Source organism: Gasterosteus aculeatus, chromosome X, assembly GCF_964276395.1.
Source record: "Gasterosteus aculeatus chromosome X, fGasAcu3.hap1.1, whole genome shotgun sequence".
Lineage (NCBI taxonomy): Eukaryota > Metazoa > Chordata > Actinopteri > Perciformes > Gasterosteidae > Gasterosteus > Gasterosteus aculeatus.
The window spans coordinates 17,560,414-17,584,694 of record NC_135698.1 but is presented as its reverse complement, the minus strand read 5'-3'; the positions used below and the strand labels follow the sequence as shown (position 1 = coordinate 17,584,694).

The 24,281-nt window shown below is 48.0% G+C and overlaps 1 protein-coding gene across 2 annotated transcripts in view; it reads right to left on the bottom strand.

Annotated features, from left to right (window-relative positions):
• Nucleotides 1-438: 438 nt before the first annotated feature.
• The window catches only part of map1ab (microtubule-associated protein 1Ab), a 48,074-nt gene continuing 24,231 nt past the window's right edge, over nt 439-24,281 (bottom strand). For both annotated transcript variants that reach the window (XM_040163755.2, XM_078083203.1), the window contains 5 exons: nt 16,237-16,319; nt 15,396-15,533; nt 3,893-15,086; nt 3,538-3,770; nt 439-3,443 (listed from right to left, as the gene is read on the bottom strand). In XM_040163755.2, the coding sequence (XP_040019689.2) occupies nt 3,288-3,443; nt 3,538-3,770; nt 3,893-15,086; nt 15,396-15,533; nt 16,237-16,319 (11,804 nt within the window). In that variant the 3' untranslated portion in view covers nt 439-3,287. The remainder of the gene's footprint in view (nt 3,444-3,537; nt 3,771-3,892; nt 15,087-15,395; nt 15,534-16,236; nt 16,320-24,281) is intronic.

Sequence of the window (24,281 nt, the reverse complement as noted above, 5' to 3'; positions counted from 1 at the left end):
TCGCAGGCAGTTGCTTTTCTTTTAGGGACTAAAACTAAACTAAAACACTCACAATCATTGAACACATAACTTTACCCTCACACATTATTCACTGTGTGTCCTAGCGTCCCTATCGGAGTCCGGAAGTTTATAGAAATTACAGAACGTGAATAATGAAGACAACTTTCTAGTTTCCAAATCCAAGAACTGATTGTTAATGTTGACTGACACATTAATGGATAATATGAATAACAATGATAACATGTTGGGTATTGTTCTTTGTGAAGTTTATAACTTAAATGTGTATGGCAGTGTATAAGTGCATAATTCTTGTGTGTTAGCTGTTTGAACACAATTTACTGTGTTTCATTTTTCACGTGTAATGTGATTATTGTTTTTAATACTCTTGATCGAAAAATCAACCTGTAAATAGACCGACAAACAAAACCCACGACACACTTTTATATTTATTGTACTTTAATAGATGATCACCAGGCTGTTCCCTTTTACAATGACTCTGCAGTAGTTCTAGTTTTACCAGTTAGATTTATAGAGAGCGATATTGAATATTGCGCTGAGGAAGAAATCGTAACTAAGCTTAATACAATGCAAAAGAAAAGGGAGGGAATCAAACTTAACTACCAATACAGCGTCTTCTTAACATGTTAACAGGGAAACAATAAAAGCACAGCCCAGTGTTACACCACTGTATCTCAGTTCAGTACCAGTTAAGACAATTAGCTTGTTTTTTTTGTTCTTTTTTCTTCAAATATACCTCTTTAAAATAACATTGCAGTTTTTAATATTTCCATGTTCCAAGTACATTCAGGGTTATAACTAAATTAAATACATGCAGAGAGATTAGATGGACAGGTGACACCATGTCGTTACTTCGATGCATTTACTGCGATGAAACTGAACCAAGCACATCTTTGTTTTCACCCTGTCTACTCGTCAGCGCTCTGTTTATTTCTCTCTGTTCGAGTAGTTTGCAGTTTGGACCGTGAGGTCAGCAGAAGCAGCTAAAACGAACATCGAGGGGAAAGGTCGTCACATCTTTCAGATCTCTACGCGTAACTCCTCGTTACACGTTTGCTTCATTCCATCATTTCCTCGAGGTTTCAAGTTGTCGTCAGGAAAAAGGATCGAGTTGCAGCTGCAGTTCTGTATTTATATTAGTTGATATTTCTGGGATACGCTCGATGTGAAATGGACCCTCTCCTGCACAGAGAACCTTGTCTGCGCTGATTGTGTAATCAATCCTACCACGCGTCTCCGTCCAGGCCGGTGTGGCTGTTTTTGATTTGTTTTTTTCCTCTATCGTTTTGATCCAGCAGCATCCTCATGGTAGTATCGACTTTACATTCAGAAAAATAGATCTCTATAGTGCGCTCAGCTTCTGTATAGCCATACAGGTCCTTCCCAAAGGGATTCACAGCTTTCTACTGAGGCTCAACTAAAAAACATTATTCCGAGCCGTCACAACGCGTCGGGCCGTCTAAAATAATCTGCTGCGTGAAATGAAAAGCTTGATTTAGATTTATTTGAACCCTCTCAGACCCCCTCAGTCTCAAAGTGCCCTTTAGTTGATCAAATCCCCCCCAGACTAAGGGGGGTACTTGTGCGTGCCCAGCTGTTTAATACACAGCCTGCAATCTGCCCCCCAAAATAAATAACAGCTCTCCGCTTCTGAACGATCACAAGGATGAGATGCAATGAAGGCTTACGGAGTGCGTGAGGGACACCTTCGGTGAAGGGGGGGCCTTGGAAGATGAGGTATTCGCTGGAGTTAACCTTTAACCTTTAACGGGAGGAAACGGCTGTGTCGTATTTTGAAGTTCAGCCGGAGATCCCTCCTGCTTCTAGTTGGCAATATTCTGAGTATCGTTACGTCATCAAAAAGTCAAACTGGGTTCTTTCTGGAAACCCAGCCCAAAATAAACAACAGTGATTCATCTTGGCAAAAAATGTTATTGAAACGTAAAATGTGAATATAAGATTTGCTTCTCAGCGAGCATTTGGAGAAAATTAAAAAAAGGATTAATTGCAAATGTAAATTTGTTACTCTAACAACTCAGATATAAAAGAAGAAATAAAAGTTGCTTAAATGAACCGCGGGCATGTGTGTGTGTGAACCCACTGAAAGACCTTTCACAGTGAGCTGTGTGTCCTACGCTCTCACACACACACACACACACAACTCCTCCTTTGTATTTACGCCCAGTACAATCGTAATCATTCATGCTCATTCTATAAATATTACTGTGGGATTATTATTCGGTAATTGCGTCAGAACTAATATGCTGTTCTTTACTGCTAGCTTAGTTTGGAGGAACAAGCGGTACATTGTTTTATCACACAACTAAAATGTAGCTCCTCCAAACGCGCTCGCTCTCTGTGCTCCAACTACGAATAAAAATCCAACTTTTAAAGTGCATTCCTATTTTCCTGTTCAAAGACATTCATATTTGTTTAAAAGTGGCATCTCAGAATGTGGCATTAATGCTAACCTGGATAACGCAGCTCCAAGGTCATTTAGCGTACCGCTCCGTCTCTATTTCAAAGTTGTGAACTCGTTCTGTTTTTCTTTCGCCCTCTGGTTTGCGGCATCCGCTTCAAAATGTCTGACGCGTCCTTGAAATACCCCGCCCCCCACCCCCCTCGATCCAAGAGCACAACGGGAAGGCACGTGGAAGAAGCCTCCTGCGACAACAACTCCAACAATACGCATACATGTTGCACTTTCCAGAGGGACGAGCTTCCATTGCTACATTTCTCACAGGTCAGTGCTCGCTGCATCCATCCTCCCCCCGAGGCGGTGAAATGTAGCCGATCAGGAGTTATTTAATTAAACCTTCTCATCAAACGCGGGTTCACAAACCACCGCATTTGCATCATCACAAAGTATCTCATGTCGTTTAACTCTGTGTTGAAATAGAAAGGTTGAGTCTGCACGTTCAGCCATCAAGGAGTGAACGGGGGACCATTACACCCGGCAGAGGTGTGACGTGTGCCGCCATAACTTTTAACTGATGCGTGTAGTCGAGCTGTATGGTTTTGTTACTGCTCCTCCCTCATCACTGGTGTTTTGCTTTTGTGGAATAATTATGTTAATTTTTCTGTTGGATTTGACGCAAAAGCCAACGTGATGATTTTATAAGAAAACGATTGTAAGTGCCTGTATAAGAGAGATAATAAACACAGTTTCGACTTCAGTGCTTTGAGGACTGCAACAAATGCGTTTTAGACCGGTACCATGAGAGGAGGGAGCTGGGGGGGGGGGGGGGGGGGGTTAGGGGGGGCACAGCTCAGAACTCGATCTTGCAGGCGGGGAAGGACTCGTCCTGCATGACGACGGTGCTGCTGGAGGCCAGAACCATGATGTTCAGGTCCTGCTGCCTCTCATGCGTCTGCTGGTACCAGTCCCGGGTCACCTCAGAGTCGTGGGTCGGGATCAGAGTCACCTGATGGGAGGCGAGACAGGTAGTTTGACAGTTTAAACCCCACAGATATTTAGGAAGGGTTGCAAAGCTTTGCATTTAAATAATTGACTTGCACCTGTGAATTGGACCCCCACTGAGCTTTGCCCTCCAGCAGGGCATCCAGGACTCCGCGGCTGGGCTCTCCGCTCCCCGGGTCGTTCCCGCTCACCACGTAGTACGAGGCTCGCACCCTCTTGAAGAATTCCTGGTCCACGTTCTTGGCACTGCAGTGGTTGGGCACGTAGGCCAGGTCGACGTAGATGGGGGGTCCGGGGGGCACGGCCGAGCCAGCTTTTTGGGGGTTGTTCCCTGGAGGAGAGCCGAGATACAAACAGCATTTCAGGGAAGTACCAGTCCTTGAACGACAGTAGCGAAGAACAACTCGTCCCTCCACTGAACAAATTACCCAATGACAGAACAAGTAAACGCACCTGAACTGCTCTTGACTCCGTTGACCAAGCCCCTTCCCGGGTTGAGGATGTCGCTCCTGGAGCCTTGAGTCTCCGACATCTTGATCAGCCTGGAGCTTCTGTCAGTGTCCTTCCTCTTGAGGGAGGCTGAGCGAGCCGAGGCCGAGTCCTTGGAGGTCTGCTTCACTGGAGTAGAGGACCTCTTCCTGACTTCCCCCTTACGAGCGGGGGAGGCCGACTTGGGCTTGCCCTTCCTGAGGCCCTTAGTGGCCTTGTGCTCCTTTTTAAGAGGTTTCTCTGCGATGCTGCGGTCAGTGAGCGGAGCCTCTGGGTCCACCATGCACACGTCCGGGTGCGGCGAGTGGGGGTGAGGGTCCGTCATCGGGGTAGGAGGTGGGTCATGGGTCTTCTGAGCTGACCTCGGTGATGGAGGATGGTGACCCCCCCCAGCGCCGGATAATTTGTCTACAGGCAGATGTTCGGCGTCTTCGTCCGAGTCCAGGTTTCCTTCGGCCGTTATGGATGGACACTCCTCGGTCCCCGGAGGAACGTCGGAATCAGACTGCGAAGGCAGCGACTCGCTCGCCGATGTCGGCGGCGTTTCCTCCCCGGCTAATGTCCCTGCCAAACCAGACGACGTTGCGCCGGGCAGCTGGTGCGGCGCCTGTCCGCCATCTCCGGGGGAAGCGTGGTGGCGCCCCTGCTTGTGCGACCTTCTTTTCACAGAGTGCTGCTCCTGGTCGTCCTCGTCTCCTTCTTGGGAGTGGTCGCTGAGGTCGTCCTCCTCGCCCTCGTCACTGGAGAGGGGATGAGGGCTCGGGTTGATGAAAGATGGGGAGAGTTCTCCCTTGCGATGTTTGTAATCGCAGGAGGAGTGGCCTGCGTAGGAAGCAGAGGAGGAGGTGTTCAGGTCAGAAGGACGTTCGGCCCTAGCGCCTCCTTTGCCTGATATTTCTGTCTGATAGGTATCTTTCGAGGTGGACTTAGCAGCACTGTGGACAGCTGTCATCCATTCCACAGCCCCCCCCACCTCTTCCTCCTCGTCATCATCCCCATAGCCTTGAGGAGAAGCACTTGGGCAGTCTTCAGGCCTCTGCAGAAGTTCCCAATCAGATATACTGCTCCTTCTCCTCACCTCTAATCTCCCTGGTGGAATCTCCAGAAGGTTTTTGTCCTCGATCTTTTCCACTTCTCCTTTATTACCATTTTCAGCTTTTTCACTCATCTTGGTATCAGCGGGTGTCTTCCTCTCCTCTGTGCCTTCTTTACGCAACGTTTCCTCTATTTTCTGCTTGACTTCACGGTCTTCAGCAGTTAACGTCTTTTCATCTTTTTCAGAAACCTTCTCCTCTTCCTTCAAAGGTGCAGTTGCTCTGGTCGCGGTTTCCCCCTTTACATCCTGTGATTTCTCCTTTCTCTCTTTATCGTCCTCTGATTTGGACACATCTGTTGTGGCACATGTGGTTTTGCAAGCTCCACTATCACTGAGTGAATCACGTGAGGCTGTATGTGGCGTTGTTTCCATCACCACGTCATGTTTAGACACGGCGGTAGTAGAGGTGTTGGTGTCCGACGTTCTTTCTACCACATGCGACTCACTTATCAACAAGAACGCTTCCTTTTGCTCAGCCGCTGGGATTTTTTTACATTCAATAAGACACGGTAGGGTGCTGTCCTCCATTTCAAGTGTGACAGGCTCCTCGTCTTCTGACGACTCTTGGGAGGCATTGTCAGAAGAGGGATCCCTCTGCAGTGGAGACACCTCAAAGCAAGCCTCTGACACGCTCTGTGACACCTGCACGGGTTCCATGGTTAGCGAGGGTGGGGCGGCGGAGGATGTCGTAACGTCGCTTTCTAGCATATAAAAACAGTCAGTGCTTGACTTTGATTCAGTTTCAGGCTTTGCGGACCCGCTTTGAAGGTCGGTTGGTTTGGCAGTGGTAGACGGGAATGGGTACGATGGTTTGGTTTCCCCCAACAGGCTGGGAGGTAAAGACACTTTTGCTGCGGGTTTGGTTGTCACCTCCATGTACTCATCTCTCTGAAATCCTCCAAAGCAGGAGCTCTGAGACTCCGCTGATGGCTCCTCTTTGTCTAGAGGTACTGTGGAGCCTGAAGTTGTTGTTAAAGTTTGGACTTGGTCTCCAAGCGGTTTGCTCAAAGAGGCAGTGGTTGAGGGCGAGAAGGAGTAACTGTACGACGTGGAGGAGTATGTGGACGTAGAGTATGTTAAGGTGGTGTATGTGCACGGTGATGAGGCAGTTTCCTCGTGTCTCGTGGTGATATCTATGGTCTGCCTCCCGTCTAGACCCTCATCTTCGATATTTCTTTGGCTGTAATAGTCATCCTTCTTTTCTTCTTTATCTTTCTTCAATCCTACTTGACTATTCTCAGTGTAGAAATGCTCAGAACAAGCCCCGGGTCGGATGTCGGAGTAGCTACGTCTTAGAGGAGGGGAGGGACTAGATGCAGTCTTGGAAATGGATGCTGAATCTCCAGGCGGTGATCTGGCGGTCGAGCTGGTCGGTTGACCGGTTTCCTTTTTCAAAAAGCTTGGCGACAGAGACGCTCGGTCGTCTTCTCCTCTTTTGGACTGCGGTGCTTCATACGAGGACACGTCCTCTGCCGATGACAACCTTCTCTTTGTGGTCGGTTCAGGAGACAAATGTTTTCGGTCAGTGTCCTCTGCTTTCTTTGTTTCGGGATGTTTGGCAGCATCGGATGTAGTGAAACCACTTTGGTCCACTCTGCACACAGTTGGGTCTGATGATGGTGTTGTTTTAGCTGCACCGTCACTCCTTGCCCCTGGAAGTGTTGATGCATCATCTTTTTCATCATCATCATCTTTTTGAGCTCCCTTTGTTTCAGGAGATGATGTTTTTTTACTCTCGTCCTGCTTGTCTGAAGGTAAGGCACCGTCAGGTGTTGGTTTCCAGGCTGTTTCATCTTTAAGAGGCAGAAGAGACTTTTTATTTGAGTCCTCTACCTGTGCTAACGTAGCACTATCACCAGAAGCACACCTGCACATTTCTTTTTCAGACTGTTCTCTGGCACCCTTTTCTACATCTACATCACTCAAATCCTCCTCTTCTTCCTCCTCCTCTTCATCCTCATCCTCATCATCCTCCTCATCATCATCAACATTAAAATCTTCTCCTTCGACAAGTAACCTCTTATCTATCAGGCTCTCTTTTCTGTCAGGAAATCCTGACATTGATTTACAAGAGGCAGAGGTGCTGATTGAAATATTCTCAGACGCCAAAACATTGTCATCTAGTTCGTGACCTGAGAAGGTGGCGGCAGACGCAGTCCTCCGAGCCTGTGAAGCTTCTCCTTTCTCTACAGGGGACGCTTGTTGAGTTAAAATGTCTTTTTCTGCAGGTGAACGCCGACCAGATGGAGATTCCTCTTTTTCATGATCAGAGGACTCTGTGTTGTCTTTGAGTGACTCAGCAGATTTTTGTCTTTCCTTCTCTGTTCTTTTTTCCACGAATTCCCCAAAAGCTACGGGGGCAGCAGAAACTTGTGTCCCGAGAGCCGGCTGGCTCCATGGCGGGGATGATGTTTCTTGTCTTAATGATTCGCATGCCGATTGAGCAGCAGCACCGGCAGACAGCGTGTCGCTCTCTCCCGTCGCTCCGGTTGGAAAAGCTGCGGCTGCAGCACCTCCCTCCACATCCTCCTTCTCCTTCTCTGATTTCTCAGGTTTATCCTCTTTGGGACTGAAAGAGTAAGACTCAGCAGCCTGGGACATTTTGTTATCTCGCATGTCTACGGACGAAAAGCTCTTTTCTACATAAGGTGTGTTTGGTCTTTCTTCTCGCTCACACTCTTCCTCTTGGCCCTTTTCTCTGTCTTCATATCTAGGAGAGGCGGCGTGGTGACGGCTGCTTTCACTCTCAGCGAGGGCCACCGGGCCGTAGTCGACTCTACTGAAGGACAGAGGCTCTTCTCTGTACTGATCGTCCAGGACGAACATGGCTCCTCCAGCTTCTGACTGGCTTGTTCTCCTGTTGTCATCAATGCCGATATCAGAGTCGTGACCGAAACCCAAAGAAACCTCGCTTTCTTCTCCAGAGTCCAAGTCGTGACCCTTTGGAATGGGCTTTTCATCTGGATCGTACTTGGACGCACCAAAGGTGTGCTTTTCCTCTCCGGTGCTTCCACTGGCCGTTCCGTTCTCCAAGGTCACTTTTGCAGTTTCTGACTCAACAACTTCTGGTTGGCCAGCGTCCTCAGAATCCAACATAAAATACGAGCAAGGCTGTGATAATCCGGGAGAAGCCACCTCTCGTTCTCCTTCCATCTCCCTCTCCGCTTCCTTTGCTGGCTTCTCCTCCACCTTTGCTTTTCCCGCTCCACCAACTGCTGAGCTCGTCAGAGACGGGGTTGGTTCTTCTCGTCGTGGCGGTTCCTCAACACTGGACTGGCTCTCGGTGCTCGAGAGCGTAGAGCTCCTGGGTTGACTGTCGGTACTCGATACCGTCGACAACGTTGGCTTTTGCTCAACTGAGTCTGATGCCGGCTCTTCTCTGGCTGCTGGTATATCAGAGGCCTTTTCTGGTTTAGGAATAGAAGTCGTCTCCTTCGATGTGTGATCGTCAAACCAGGGCTCAGGCTTGGCGAAGGGTGCAGCCCTGGTTACTTCAGGCGAGAGTGTGGGTTCTTCTACGCCAAACTCTTTGCAGTCGTCGTCCAGGGAGGGCTCCTGCATGGTGAATGTCGGTATGATCCCTGTGATTGGCTCTGACGCTGGCGGTTTAGGGTGCTCGCTCGTCTGTGGTTTTTGAGATGAGGGCAGCCCTGCAGACAAGATGTCATGTTCTGATTGTCTCTGCTCCACCGACAAAGGTCTGGAGCCTGCTCCTCCCATACAAATCTCCTCCTCCTCCTCCTCTTCATGTCCCCTGTCTTCGTCGGAGGATTGAACCACAAATGCAGATTTTAAATCGGACATCGATGCCGTGGTTGCTTCTCCTGATACATTCTCAGTTTGTGATGGTTGTTTGATGGTTTTCTCAAAGTCTTTCTCTTGTAACTCCTCTTTCTCCCATTTCTCCTCTCTGGGGAGGTCTCCATCAGGTGAGTCTCGAGTCATCTCATCTGCCGTCTTGTCTGCCGCATCCTTTCCTTTCCACAACTTTTCATCTTTAGTGTCATCAGTCTCAAAGCTGTATTCCTTTTCTTGTTCTTTTTCCATTTTCTGTTCTTTGCTCAGTTCAGCCACATATGTGTCATCTTTTTCTTTCTCCTCCTTCTTTATTTTCTCTTCTTGACTGATAACGACCGTTGCTGCTTTTTTCTCCTCCGGGGTGAAGCTGGGAGAAACACAGATGTTATCGGCTCCTCGCTGAATGTCTGCAGCACCAAAAGTTTCCTCCTCGACTTGAGCTCCTGTAAGCTTATCAAAGGGTCCTTCACGCTCATCCAAAATCTCACAAACATCATCCTTTTTCGTTCTCTCGTCTTCCGAGGTCTGAGACACGGAAAGATCCACCTCTTTTTTATCATCCTTCTTAGATTCAGCACCAAAAAGATGATCAGCTTTCTCTTTCTTCTCATCTTTGGTGCTTAATGTTGGAGTGTAAACGTCTATGCGGGTCTCCTGTTTGGCGGATTCAGTGTCACTGCTGCCCCATGGGCCTTCCGCCTGGATGGTTTCAACTTTAGAGGACTCTTTCTCTTTTGCCTCTTTTGGCTGCTCCACACTGGAGTCACTTTCTTTCTCCTTCGTAGTCTCATCTTCTTTAGTTTCTTTATCTTTCATTTCCTCCTGAATGGGTTTGTGATGAGAGATACCAGCCGGCTCCTGATCTTTAACCTCAGAAATGTTTTTGACAGAAGTATCATCCCTCTGCTCCTTAATGGATCCCAAATCAGATCGCTCTTCTTTCTCTTTCTCCATTTCTTTCTCCGTTACTTTAATATCTTCATCATAAATATCATCCTTTGGGATTTCTTTTGCCTCCTCCTGTATGAATTTGAAATCAGACGTAACCTGTTTCATCTCTACTTCATCTTTAGGGGGATTCACAGCAAAAAGGTCTTTACTTTCTTCCTCCTTTGTAGGTTTAATACCACAAATGTCATCCTTAATTATTACTGTACATGTTTCCTCCATGATGTGTTTGATGACAACTTCTTCCTCAGTGAAAGTTTCCTCTTTTTCTGCTTTTTTCTCTGTTTCTTCTTCCACCGTTGATTTAACAACACAACTATCTCCACCGATATCCGTCACCTTTTCCTCTTGAATGGTCGGTTTGATAAGAAATTTGTCCTCGGGGGTTGTGACAGCATCATTTCTTTCTTTCTCCGCTTGGTCCTCACCGACTGGTTTAATGGCCTCTTTAAGTGTCTCTTTTGTGTCTGCCATGCTGGATGCGGCGGCGACGTCATCATCTTTTCTTAATTGAACATGCTCCGCTTCCATCTTGATGAATATGGTGGCGGTAGTGTCGTCTTTACTTTCCTCTTGTTTCATGTCTTCTGCCAGTGTTGGTGTAGCAGCAGAAGGATCTTCTGTCCTTGGCATTTTGTCTTTTTCCTCTGCCTTGGTGAGGATCATAGCGGCGGTATCGTATTTACTTACGTCTTCTGCGGTAGGTTTGAAGATGTTTGCCTCATCCTTTTCCTGCCCCTCGCAGGGTTTTGTGTCAGAAGTATCATCTTTACTTGTCTCCTTATCTTTTTCATGCTGTGTGGCTAACTTGGCAGCAGGAGGTTCCTCTTCACCCAGGCTGATGGTTGAGACAGCATCTTTACCAATCACTTGCCCCTTTTCTTCTTTTATGGTAGCAGACGTATCACTCTTACCAATACTTTCTTCTTCTCTATTGATTTCTCTCTCTTCCTTTCCCCACCCCATCTCTTTTTCCTCTTTCTTTTCTTCAATCACTTTATCAGATGGTTTTTGATCTGTAGAATGTACAATAGTGGGAATATCGTCCTTCTTTACATCTCTCTCCATCTCGTCTTTAAAAGGCTTGATATCTGTGGCGTGCACTGCTTCAGTCTCTGTCTTTGCAGACTTTATCGGGCTAATGTCAGAAATATCACTATCATACAAATCATCAGTTTCAAGCTTGGCTTCCTTCACCTCACCTTTGCTTTTGAGGTGAAAATCCTCATCTCTCTGTTTTGGCTCATCTTTGGTTTGTTCGATCTCAAAAGCGACAGCTTCTATGTCTGCGTCTTTGGTTGTGACTTCAGGAGTGAGGTCCTTTTCAGGCTCTTCTTTAATGGGTTTGATATCGGCCGTATCATTCTTGGTCGCCTCTTTGTCTTCTGTCTCCTCCGTGATGGACGTCACATTCAGAACGTCTTCCTGGATGACACATTTTTGTTTTTGCTCATCCTTGATTTGTTGGACATAAGAAGTGACGTCCTTTTTCCCCTCCTGTTCTGCTTTGATGGTTTGGGATGTATCTGGAGGATCATCATTATCATCCTTCTTATCATCATCATCATCATCGTGAATCCCCGTAAATGTACCCGTGATCGGCACTTTGGGTTCTTTTTCTTTGACCATGTCATCGGCCTCTTTAATACCTTCTCCAGATGAAATAAGTGAATCCCTCTTTCCATCTGGCTGAACTTCTCCTAAAGACGCAGAAACAAAAGGGATCGTTTCTGACCGTTTGCCTTCCTCTTTTGGAACGGATGAAGTGTCTTTTTCTGACTCCTTTATCACTGGAACCTCCTTCATGTCTTTCTCAAATGATTCGTCCAAACATGTTGAAACGTCTTCTTCGTGCTGATCTGCTTTCTGTTCAGCAACAACTATTTGTGTCTCTTTTCCTGCATAGTCTGTCTTTTTCATTTCAAGGGGCTCCTCTGAATCAGGAAGGACCTTCTGCTTCTCTTCTGCTGGTGACTGACGACTAGGAGATGGAGCTGCACTCGGTGGTTCGGACTGTGGAGGGGAGGCCATTTTCACAGTGACATCATCTGGACTGAAGCAGCGCTCCTCACTCTCTGACGTCACAGAGTCTGATCCAAAAGGTCTAGTAGGCACAACAGATAAAATAGATTTAGGTGCAACTGCATCTACCTGTTCTGCTTCAACTGGTAGGTGGACTGGTTCAGTGTCTTGTGCAGAAATGGAGCCAGCGAGCTTTTCAATATCCGTCTCTTTGCGCTGTAATAATTGGGATGAAGCGTAACCCTCATGGAGTTTTTCAAGGGAAATGTCTACGTTAGGAGTTTGGTCTTCGTCCTCCTCTTCCTCTTCTTCTTCGTCGGGAGCTTCGGGAGCGCCGGCTGGCATCTTCACGTCCGTGCCGGGGAGCTCAAAGTCACCGGAAGGAGACCTGGATCGTTTGTCTTCTTCTAAAGACGGCGGGGAGAGGGTTCCCGCGGAGCGGGGCTGTTCTTTGCCTTGGCTGGCGTCGGGCGCGGTGACGGGCCTCCTGGGGGGCTCCTCGGCTGCCGGTGCTGCATTCGACGCCGCAGATTGGTCCTCGGCAATGGAGTCGGGGAAGGAGCAGACCTTGTCGTACTCCGTGATGGACGTTGCAGAGGACACATGCTCCTCTTCTGCCAGAGGAGCGGTGATGATGTTAGTGAACACGGAAACCTGCTCCTGCACGCCGACGATGAAGCTTCTCTCGGTCGCGGCTGCAGCTCGCATCTCCCGCGCGCCGTGAACGTTGACGAATGATTCAGTCTGATCGGGAACGGAGATGTCGTAGGCGGCGACGTCGTACTGGAGGTGTGGGATCCTCTCTTCTGCCTCCTCGTGGATCTCCTCGTCGGAGATGGTCTGCTCTGTCTCAGAGTAGCCGGGGATGGTCTCGTCTTGGATGTAGGAGATGGGCTCAGCTGCACCGGCCCCGTGGACTACCGAGGTTATGGGGGCTGTGGCCCCTCCGACATGGGACAGGTAGCCCTCCTCCTCCTCCTCTTCCTCTTCTTCAGCGGTTATTCGTCCACTGACCATTTCTTCTTCAGCTGCATGATAAGGTTTGATCTCTTCATCTGCTATATCATCTAAATCTTCTACCTCCTCCAGTTCAGCTTTCTCCACCACTTCCTCGTCCTCCTCTGACGGAATCATTTGTAGCTCCTCTTTTGTCACCACCTTAGCCGAAAGCTGTTCTGATTTCTCCATTCCTTCCAACTCGTGTTTCCTGTCGAGACTGTCGTCCTTTGCTTCCTTCCATTTGGCTTCATCTTCCTCTTCACCTATTCCCATATCTTCTTCCACCTCCTCTTCTGTTTTCTTATCGGCAGGCGGGGCCGCCTCCTCTTCCTCTTCCTCATCCTCATCCTGAGATGCTGCTCCTTCATCCTCAAACCGTTGAGCTTCTTCCATTTCCCTTTCTTGTGTCAACGTTTTGTCCTCAGCTTCTGGGGCCGACGGCTCCTCTTCTGGAGACTTTGCTTCAGGTGGAATTTCGGATGCTTCCTGCTTCTCCTGGATAAGGCTCTGTGCGGTCAGCTCATTACTGTCTCGAGGCTCCGCTGATGCATCTACAACTGCAGCTTTTCTAACATTTTCAAAATCCTGTGTGAGGTCTTCAGGGGTTGAGGGAACAGACGCGGCCTCAGCAGCTCCGTTCTCCATCGGTTCAGGTTGAACAGTTTGAGGTTTTGGCTCCTCGGCCTTTGGCTCAGCAGGTAAAGTCTTTGCTGCTTTGGCTTTTCCAGCCTTAGCTTTGCTCGACACTTTAGCTTTGTGCAAAGTCTTTCGGACTTCGGGGGTAAACGGTTTCAGGTCAGGCCTTGTCATTTTTCTCAGCTCCGGTTTGGATGTTTCCTTCTTTTTGTCGTCTTTGGACTTAACATCTCTCTTTTCATCTTTCTTAGCGGAGTCATCTTTCTTTACTCTCTTGATCTCCTTCTTTTCCTTGTCCTTCTTCTCATCCATTTTTGACACCCTTTCCTTAGGGTGCTTTTTCACAGATTTTTCTTTCGGGAGCTTTTTCTTTTCTGGCACATCACTTTTAGATTTGATAGTTTTAGTGGGCTTCGTCTCCTCTTTTTTCTCAGCTATATTCTCCTTGACAGAGTCAGTCTTTGCCTCTGTGGCAGCTGACACGTCATCCTCATTGTCTTTCTTTGGGGCCTTTGCAGTAGTCTTCGGGGATGACTTGAGACTCTCCTTGCTGTCTGTTCTTTGCTTCAACTTGGTCTGTTTTATAACAGAGGGAGCCGCTCCGGAGGCAATATCTTTTTGTGTGGCAACAGGATAGCGCAAGAAGTCGAGGTGCTTTAATTTCTCCAGACCCTCTAGGATCTTGTTTTGCGGTGCGTTCCCAGGGAACAGCACCCGGATGATCTTCTCATTCGGGTTGGCAGGAAGCCAGACCACTAAGGCTGTGACGGATGTCAGGTAGGGCACGGATATCTCTCCCTCCTTCCCGTTGGGCAGTACGATACCCGTTTTGGCCTTGCTGTTGCCAGCCCACTTTTGCATCAAAAACTGCATCTCTTTACTGTCCTTGACGGGGTTGAGAACATACATGTCTAACCTGCCCACGCCCATCTTGTGAAACAAAGTGATGGGCTCAATGGTGTTGCTGACCACTCGAAACAGAGGCTCCGGTTTGACTCCCAGTTTGTTCAGGTACTGCAAAGTCAGGGAGGCCTCTTCGATGCTGCGCTTCACTTTGAGATTAGATTCCGGCATTCGGAGCTTCTCCGGCACGTTGAAGAACACCACACCGAGCTCGGGCGAGATCAGGTTCTTCATCCACTCGCTGTAGTTGGTGGAGTCTTGAGACCGCTCCTCCTCCTGCTCCGCTATCTTCCTCTGAAGCAGCCCGTTGATTCCCGGGAGATTGTCGGCGCCGATGTGCGTGAGCAGGATGGAGTCGATGCGGTCCAAGTGACGAACCAGCTTCCAGAAGCAGGATTTCCGCTCGGAGCCTCCGTCCACTAAGATGTTGAAGCCGTTCACGGCGAAGAGAGCCGAGTCCCCGCGTCCGCCGGGGAAGATGTAGCAGCACGGTTTGGACAATTTCAGGAAGCCCCCGGACGTGGGGGGCTCCAGGAGGTCAAAAGGCGAGGGCACGTCGACCGTCTCAGAGATATACTCTGTGAACTCTGCGACACCCTCCATCTTGGGGAGAACAGACTCAGGGTTCAGTTTGTATTCCAGAAACTGACTCAGAGTCTGCTGCTGTCCCAGGGAGCTCCAGCCCACCTCCCCGCGGCAGCACACAGTGAGTGTAGCCTGCTGCTTGGGGGCTGTTGTGCCCAGAAGTTCACTGACCTGCAGGAGGGAGACACCCGGACATGGTGGTCAGTGATGTCCTTTCATAATAAATAATTTCACTTCACACCACACATGTTCACAAATGTACAAGATACTAATGCAAAGGATGAGGCCAGCTGTGGTTCCTTTTCCAATGAGAAGATTGGTGGTTCGATACCCTGGTCCCCCACGTCGATGTCTCCTCATATGAGATCCTCAACCCCAAATCGACCCCAAAATGTGTGCGTCATTTAATCAGGTATGGAAGCCCCGGTCATCGGCGTATGAACGACATGTTGTGTCTAAAAGTAAAAGTTTGTGACTCACTCCAGGATCAGCAAAGACGCGTGAAAACGTCTGATGGGTGAAAACTCCGGTTTGAAGAAGAAGGCCACCGTGATCTGAGCTTTGTCCACTCAAGACCAGAAGCTTGTGTCCTGCTGAGTCTGTGATTAGAGACTGGATCTGAGACACACACACACACACACACACACACACACACACACACACACACACACACACACACACAGAAAGAGGTTGGGAGACTGAGAAAGTAGTGTCACTCTTTGAAGACAAATGGCTTCGTCGCAGGCAAAATATGCACTTTAATTGTGTCAAGGTTAATTATTTATGGCAATGAATTATCCACAAAGAAAATAAAAAACGGAAAGAGAAACAAACAAACAAATTGTATTAATTTATTTATTTATTTGATAGCTATTTAATTATATAACTTCTGTCAAGTACCAAAAGCAGGTATATGATTCTTGAGAGATAGAGATAGATTGTGATTTAATTCTGACTTTGCCTTGTTTTATAATGTATTGTATTCTGGCTGTGGTTTTTAGAAACACTAATATCAGCGTATCGGTTACTTATAAATAGTAATAATAATTAATAATAATAGTAAATAATAAATACAAGAGAAGATATATATATATATATAAAAAATATTAAAATTTGGATATAGAAAAGTTGTTGAAATATAATTGTTTTATAAATATTGAAATTGGTTGCGAAAGTCGCAAACCAAAATGAACATTTTATCAACGGTGTACAGGTACATGTGTGAGTCTCGGGTGACTGTCTTTAAAATAGGCCCCGCCCCTGACATTGAGGTGTCCACGCAACCTCCAGCGTCCTCCACTTTAGGACATGTTGACATTACCTCCGACACAACGGCGTCCTCTGACGGGTTGACGAGGACCACGGTCTCTAGCACATCACTCCTGTGGTGCAGAGTTCTTTGTCCTGAAGGAGAAGATTGAAAACATTCTGTCAGCATCCGGCGTGAATGAAGCACTTGAGCCTAAGATTAAGATTCCACTCCATCAAGGGCCGTAAATAAGATGACGCACAGCCGTCTGGGCTGGAGACTTCCTGCTGGACGACATCCAGACCTGCTCTTGGAAATCTACGCCAGAGAGATGGAATGGAAAAGCCCAACGCTAAGTTAACACCATCGACTTAGCTTGATATTAGGTCTTCAGCCAAGAAATGAAATCCATGCTTCTTCAGGGCAGAAACATATGCAAGACTGATTTATTGCAAAGCAAGCCAGACATATTAATGCTTCACAATAATGAATGGAAATCTGCACACAAAAAACAATTACAATATCACAAACTTAACTACATTGTTGAGCACATTCCCATAGATTCCTACGCATATTTATCGCGATTATACATCAGCACTTAAGTCCACTCGAGAGTGATGTTAAGCTTTTAATTCCCCATTGTTCCAGCCCAGATGCAGGCTCTAATATTAGAGAGCTCTAATAATAGGAGCACCTCCAGCACATCCCCCAGCTCAACATGTGGTCCATGAAGAAGCCTCTGATCTAAATCATTCTCATCAAAATCAACTTTATACAATTTTATCAACAGTTAAGATGGATAGATGAAATAAAAGGAAAAGTAATTGCATGCATGAAAGAAAAAAACGTAGCTTAAATATCTTGGAGGTAATGAGCGCAGCATTTGGCACTCTGAGTCAGAGCACTCGATACGGGGCTGCTTTATTACAGATGATAATCACGGCCATATTATCTGTTTCCAGCTAATGATGGATTTCATGCTTTGTTATTCTTCATTGAAGTGTGTGGCATTAACATTCTAACTGTGATGAAAATACATGGGCTGAATTCAATCGTTTGCTAGATTTGAGGTAATGTTGAATACCAAACAGCCATCCGTGACATTTTCCTTTGAACAAAGACAACCATTTATTTCCTTTTCTTCTTCCTAAATTCTTTAATAACAGTTAGTGAGGGAACGCAGCTCTTAACGCTCTACAGAGATTCAAGCATCTTTTTTAGTTCATTCTTTTAATATATTAATGTTTTAATACTGCCTTTTGTTTCTGCTATATCGCCTATTTTATTGATGAGACTTATTGGAGGTTTATTTATTGAGATGAGATTTATTGTTACATTGTAACTTTATAGCAACCGTGGGTCGTTTTTCATCTCATCCCGTTTAAATGGTTCTGTGCAACCTGTGACTCACTATAAATTGCTGCTCTGTGTGACGGGTGCTGCACTATACAAAGACTACTGCCTTGGCCTGTGGGTATGAGCAGCAGTGACCCTGGCTGAGTAGACAATAACAGGGTCTCAATAAATGAAAAAACAGAAGGTCAAAGATAACAGTATAGCCATAGTTAAAAAAAACAACTTTATTTCCCATGTGTGGAAGAACATAAACCTCGTGAACTCTGTGGATTGGTGTGAAATGAGAAACGAGGGAAAAAAGAAGATGTGGCTCCCTCTATTGATGTTACCATAGCAACACACCGCTGCAGACAGCTTCCATGGCCGATGTGACACAGAAAACAAAAGATGGAGAGGGGCTGAAGGAGTTTGAGGACGGGACGGAGAGAGATGACACCCGTCAGGAGGCGTTTCTGAGGCGTGTGCAGGGTGACCTCTCGCTCAGACCGCAGGCTGGTACCACACGGTACCATGGCAACAAAAGGCGCACTGAAGGCCACTGCTGCTCTCTCACTGGCACCGCAGGAGGTGGCTTCGACCACACAATGACTCCAAAGGTCCCGCCTACTTTACAGCTTATAACTCGGAATACAAACACTGCTTTACGTGATCCTTAACTGTGCTTTTCTGTAAATGTATTTATTAAGTATTGGGCAACACAAACAACTGAGTTTATAGCCAGACAATTAATTAATAATTAAAAGTATTGATAATAATTGGATAAGAAATAGGTTAAGTAAGACAATTAAAAATTTTATTCAAGCGAATTAATTGTCCAATCCTTAACATTTTTAAGGGCTCTTTTTTTCCCTGAAAATTTAATTACAAGATAGCAATAGGACACATGCACGTATACGTGTATAACAACATACTAATAGTCATCTTATCCGGCCCTGAGAAATGTCAAACGAACGTGTGATTCTGTACATTGGACTCGTGATAGATGTGCTCGGCCTACAAGCGGCTGTCAGATCGGAAGACGGATAGATTTTCCCATGACTCAAGGTGGGTATCGACTTCCTCCTGCAGTGCGTCAGACACGCCTCGAATAACCACATCACGCCTCCCAGCACACTGCAACATGTCAGCCCTGTCATGTAAACTGGACTGTGGATCTTTAAAGAACAGTCTGACTCGAGCTCCTTAGAACTTCCTGATACGTCTGCGGCAGAATGGTGCAGTTGATTAACAACAAGGTAAAAACCACATCCATCATGGAGCCAGTCTTTTAATCCTGTGCTCTTTAAGTTCCACTAAATAAAAAAGGCTTTAAATGACTCCTCAGCGGTGTGAATTCATCGGCCCGTCCCCGTAGCTTGTCTCCGCTGGCATCAGAGACGCAGCTTCATGCTTTCAAAGCTTTCAAAAGGCATGAACGTGCTCACAAGGACTGTTGATCTCCACAGTAAAGAACCCGTCATTTCTGTGGAGGGTTTATGGGCTCCCTGCCTTCCCCCTCAGCTGAATCCATCTTAAATACTCTGAGCTTCTTCGTATCATATCGGTTGGTCCTCTAACGCAGCGTCATTAGCATACTATTGTGACACATTTCTGCAGTTCACTCAGTTCACAACAAAAAGAAGAAAAAAAAACTCCTTTAACTCCAGACTTCATTTGAGCGACTGAGTGTCAAATTCTTGAGTCCAGTTAAAAATAGAGAAGAAGTTTGTTCCTAAATGTGGAATTGATGTACAAGTCTAACAATTAATTTACTCTTTTCAGGGTGTATCAGGTTTTTACGGCTATTTCCGCCCAATTGAAACTACTATATTGATGGTGGATCAGATAGTGATAGATTGGTCAATATTACATTTCAAAGGAACACTTAAATTGGGAAGATGTTTGGCAAACGTATTACAGAGCATGGCATTTTACAGTAAAAAACAACTAACATATAGTATAAGTATAAGTATATAACTAAGTGTTATCTAGAAGATCATATTTAAAGAACAAATTCTCTCTTAAATACCATTGTCATTTTCTGCATTAATTATATGTTCAGCTGATGTATTTGGACAATAGTCAGGACATTTTGATATATTAATGTGACTTACAACGCAGGCATTATTAATCTCCTGTCAACAACTCCCATGAAAAGACTAAAACCAACAAATAAGTTCATGAGTAAACAGCTTAAAATGCTTTACGCCTCAGTATTATAATAATTCCTTAAACTGCTCTGGAGTGTGGTTTTATTTATCAGACTCAGGGGCAAGAAGACATTTGTTGGGAACTATTTTCAGCTGCGGATGAATCCACATTTGGAGCCCTAATGAGACGACGTAGGTGGGATGGAGTCAAAATAAACAAAGTGGAGCTCGTTTTAGTGTCATTTCTATATTTTTAGGACAAAATTAGAGTTCTACTGTAAATAGGATAGGAAGGAAGGAAGGAAGGAAGGTCGTTCGTCAGACGGGACGCTTCTGCTCATTCCGGCTCCCCCTCGGCTGACCTGCTTGATATAAATACCCAAGTCTGAACTCCCAAAACGAGAACGCCCTGTTTAAAGGCGGCTAAAGCGGAGCAGCGGTGGAGCGAGGCCCGGCCGCTGCTCCACATAGCCTGCTCCACATTTACGGAGGCAAGTGGGTTCAAGGAATTTGAAGACAACTTGTCAAAAGCTTTTGGGCAGTTAGCTGTTTAGTGTGCAGGTGAGTTATCATGAAATCCAGTTTAAGCTGTGATAAAGCGGTACCGAGGACAGCTCCTCGTTTAAAAAGTAAAAGCCCTTTTGTGATCTAGTGTCAGACATCCTGTTCTAAATATAGAACATATGACGGTGGGAAGTTTTCTGCTAGGAAAGCAAATCAGCTCACACACATACAAACAAGGTCAAAGCATTGTTGTTAGAAGGTCGAGCCTTGACCCCTACGAAGAAAAGGTCACAGCTAGGATTAGTAAAAGAAAAGGTTGATAAAAAGACCTTTCCTTCAAGGGGACCATCAGGGATGTAAGACATTATATAATCTTGTGTTTAATTTGATCAGTTTATCTATATTTGTTTTCTTGCAGCATTTATCTTGTTTTCTGTTTAAAGTAAATTAAAACAAAATGAGGTTGGGTAATGAGCTGAACTGATGCCTCACTCTTCATCAAATTGTTATTTCGCTTAATTCCGTTTTCCTAATGGGAGCTCCTTCCTTCCGTCGGACTGGGAGCTTTCGCCTGCGCTCAGAGACCAAATGATGTGAAGTGGTGGGTCGGAAAATGAATTAGGTCGCCATGGGCCGCCCGTACTCATCTTCACCCACCAGCACGACCGCACACCGTTCGTTAGTGCCTAAAACCACTGCAGGGCATTGAAATGCATCCTGTCACTCCCAAACATGGCCAATAAATTAAAACACAAACTGATTAATGTTATGTAATCTAATATATCATCCGTGAACTATGAACCACTATAATCAAAACCCACGCGTTTCAGATTAATTAGCTTCTCAAGCCAAAATTACACATCATTTGAGGTCACCTCTGTCAGGGTTGCGGGGTGGAAGGCAGGACTCAAACGCAGACTTGCAGAAAACCAAAAGACTTTAATAGTCAAAGCTCAAAAAACAGGAACCGGGGGCAAAAGCACACAGACGAGAAACTACGGCGATCCAAGACGAAAGACATGCGTGGCGAAAGACAATGACGCGACAAGTGACACAGAAGACACACTGCTTAAATACACAAGGGAGGTGCAGGTGATTGGACACAGGTGGAAACTATTAGACGAACACAGGGGATGACGAGACAAGGCAGGAAGTGAAGTTACCCGGGGACACGAGTGGCAGAAAACTACAAAATAAGACAGGAAGTGAACCACACCGTGACAGTACCCCCCCCTTAAGGGCCGAATTCCAGACGGCCAACACTAGAGCGAACAAGGGGTGGGTGGGGAGGGAAACCATAGACGTTGGTCGGACCACCCTGGAAACTCTGGCGGGCGGCCTGGCGGGCGGCCAGACGAGCGGGGAGCCTCTGGGGGTCGGCCCGGCGGGCGGTCACCAATCCGGCTCCGGAGCGGCGACTGCAGGGCACGGAACGTCTCTAGAATGGCAGACTCTGAGACACGGGAAACGTCTGGGGTAGTCGTCGTCGGCAGCTCGGGGACACGGGAAACGTCCGGGGTAGTAGTAGTCTGTGTCGTCGGCAGCTCGGGGACACGGGAAACGTCCGGGGTAGTAGTCGTCGTCGGCAGCTCGGGGACACGGGAAACGTCCGGGGTAGTAGTCGTCGTCGTCGGCACCTCGGGGACACGGAACACCTCCGTAGTCTGCTCAGGCTCGGGGACACGGAACACCTCCGTAGTCTGCACAGGCTCGGGGACACGGAACACCTCCGTAGTCTGCTCAGGCTCGGGGACACGGAACACCTCCGTAGTCTGCTCAGGCTCGGGGACACGGAACACCTCCGTAGTCTGCTCAGGCTCGGGGACACTGAACACCTCCGTAGTCTGCTCAGGCTCGGGGACACGGAACACCTCCGTAGTCTGCTCAGGCTCGGGGACACGGAACACCTCCGTAGTCTGCTCAGGCTCGGGGACACGGAACACCTCCGTAGTCTGCTCCGGCTCGGGGACACGGAACACCTCCGTAGTCTGCTCCGGCTCGGGGACACGGAACACCTCCGCAGTCTGCTCCGGCTCGGGGACACGGAACACCTCCGCAGTCTGCTCCGGCTCGGGGACACGGAACACCTCCGCAGTCTGCTCCGGCTCGGGGACACGGAACACCTCCGCAGTCTGCTCCGGCTCGGGGACACGGAACACCTCCGCAGTCTGCTCCGGCTCGGGGACACGGAACAACTCCGCAGTCTGCTCCAGCTCGGGGACACGGAACAACTCCGCAGTCTGCTCCAGCTCGGGGACATGGAACAACTCCGCAGTCTGCGGCGGCTCGGCCCCCCCCATAACCCACCCCGTAGCCCCCCCCTCAAGGGCCGGATCCCAGACGGCCCTCAAATCACCAACGGGAGGGTGGGAGAGGACCATGGGATGGGAGGGAGGGAGCCTGAGTCTCGGAGCGGGGACTGGGGGCGTCGGGGTCATGAGTCTCGGAGCGGGGACTGGGGGCGTCGGGGTCATGAGTCTCGGAGCGGGGACTGGGGGCGTCGGGGTCATGAGTCTCGGAGCGGGGACTGGTCGGGTCGGGGGCATGGAGCGTGGGGCCGGTACTGGTCGGGTCGGGGGCATGGAGCGTGGGGCCGGTACTGGTCGGGTCGGGGGCATGGAGCGTGGGGCCGGTACTGGTCGGGTCGGGGGCATGGAGCGTGGGGCCGGTACTGGTCGGGTCGGGGGCATGGAGCGTGGGGCCGGTACTGGTCGGGTCGGGGGCATGGATGAGAGTCGGGGCGGCCCAGCGGGAACGGGAGATCGCTGCGGCGGCCCAGCGGGAACGGGAGATCGCTGCGGCGGCCCAGCGGGAACGGGAGATCGCTGCGGCGGCCCAGCGGGAACGGGAGATCGCTGCGGCGGCCCAGCGGGAACGGGAGATCGCTGCGGCGGCCCAGCGGGAACGGGAGATCGCTGCGGCGGCCCAGCGGGAACGGGAGATCGCTGCGGCGGCCCAGCGGGAACGGGAGATCGCTGCGGCGGCCCAGCGGGAACGGGAGATCGCTGCGGCGGCCCAGCGGGAACGGGAGATCGCTTCTTCCGCTTGCTCCTCCTAGGGTTAAGGAGGTCCCGGAGCTCGAGGCAGGCGAGCTGATAGCTCCTGGGACCAAAAACACAGTCTGTTTTCCGCTGCCAGAAGGGACTCCTTACGTCCAGGTAGTCCGGACCATAGTCTGGCAGCGGGTCTGCTGAGCCCTTTCTTGGTCGCGTCATTCTGTCAGGGTTGCGGGGTGGAAGGCAGGACTCAAACGCAGACTTGCAGAAAACCAAAAGACTTTAATAGTCAAAGCTCAAAAAACAGGAACCGGGGGCAAAAGCACACAGACGAGAAACTACGGCGATCCAAGACGAAAGACATGCGTGGCGAAAGACAATGACGCGACAAGTGACACAGAAGACACACTGCTTAAATACACAAGGGAGGTGCAGGTGATTGGACACAGGTGGAAACTATTAGACGAACACAGGGGATGACGAGACAAGGCAGGAAGTGAAGTTACCCGGGGACACGAGTGGCAGAAAACTACAAAATAAGACAGGAAGTGAACCACACCGTGACAACCTCCAGGACACAAACCAGCTCATTAGCTCGCCGCGGCGACAGGAAGCTTTAGTTCTCTCTCTTAGTTCCTGTCATTTTGACTTGGCAGCACTGCACGTTTGGCTACTACTAATCCGTCTAAGCCTTCATTCCAGTTAGAGTTCTGTCTCTGGGGAAGAAGCAAAAACATTAGTATCCAAAGTATATTTGAATTGGTCAAAATGGTTGATTGGTTATGTCTAAAACTTTGTTTGTAGCCAATGCCCAAGTGTATCTATCGGTTTCACTGGATTCCCAAATTGGCCATTGAAGTTGCCAATCCTCACATTATTGTGTTAGCATTGGATAGCAGCAGCAAGTCATTTGCTTGATTGTACCTGATAAGACCTGTGACTTACTATATTTTTTGAGAAGCAGGAAGGCAAATTTGAGCAGAGAAATTGCCCATCATCAACATACTAGTATCAGAGACAGATTTCACTTTAGCTTTATGATGTTCGTATGTGTCTTTGACACTTTGAAAGTAGAACACATCTGAAAACATCCAACAGAAACCTGAGCAACGTAAACCTGCAGGTTTAGGAG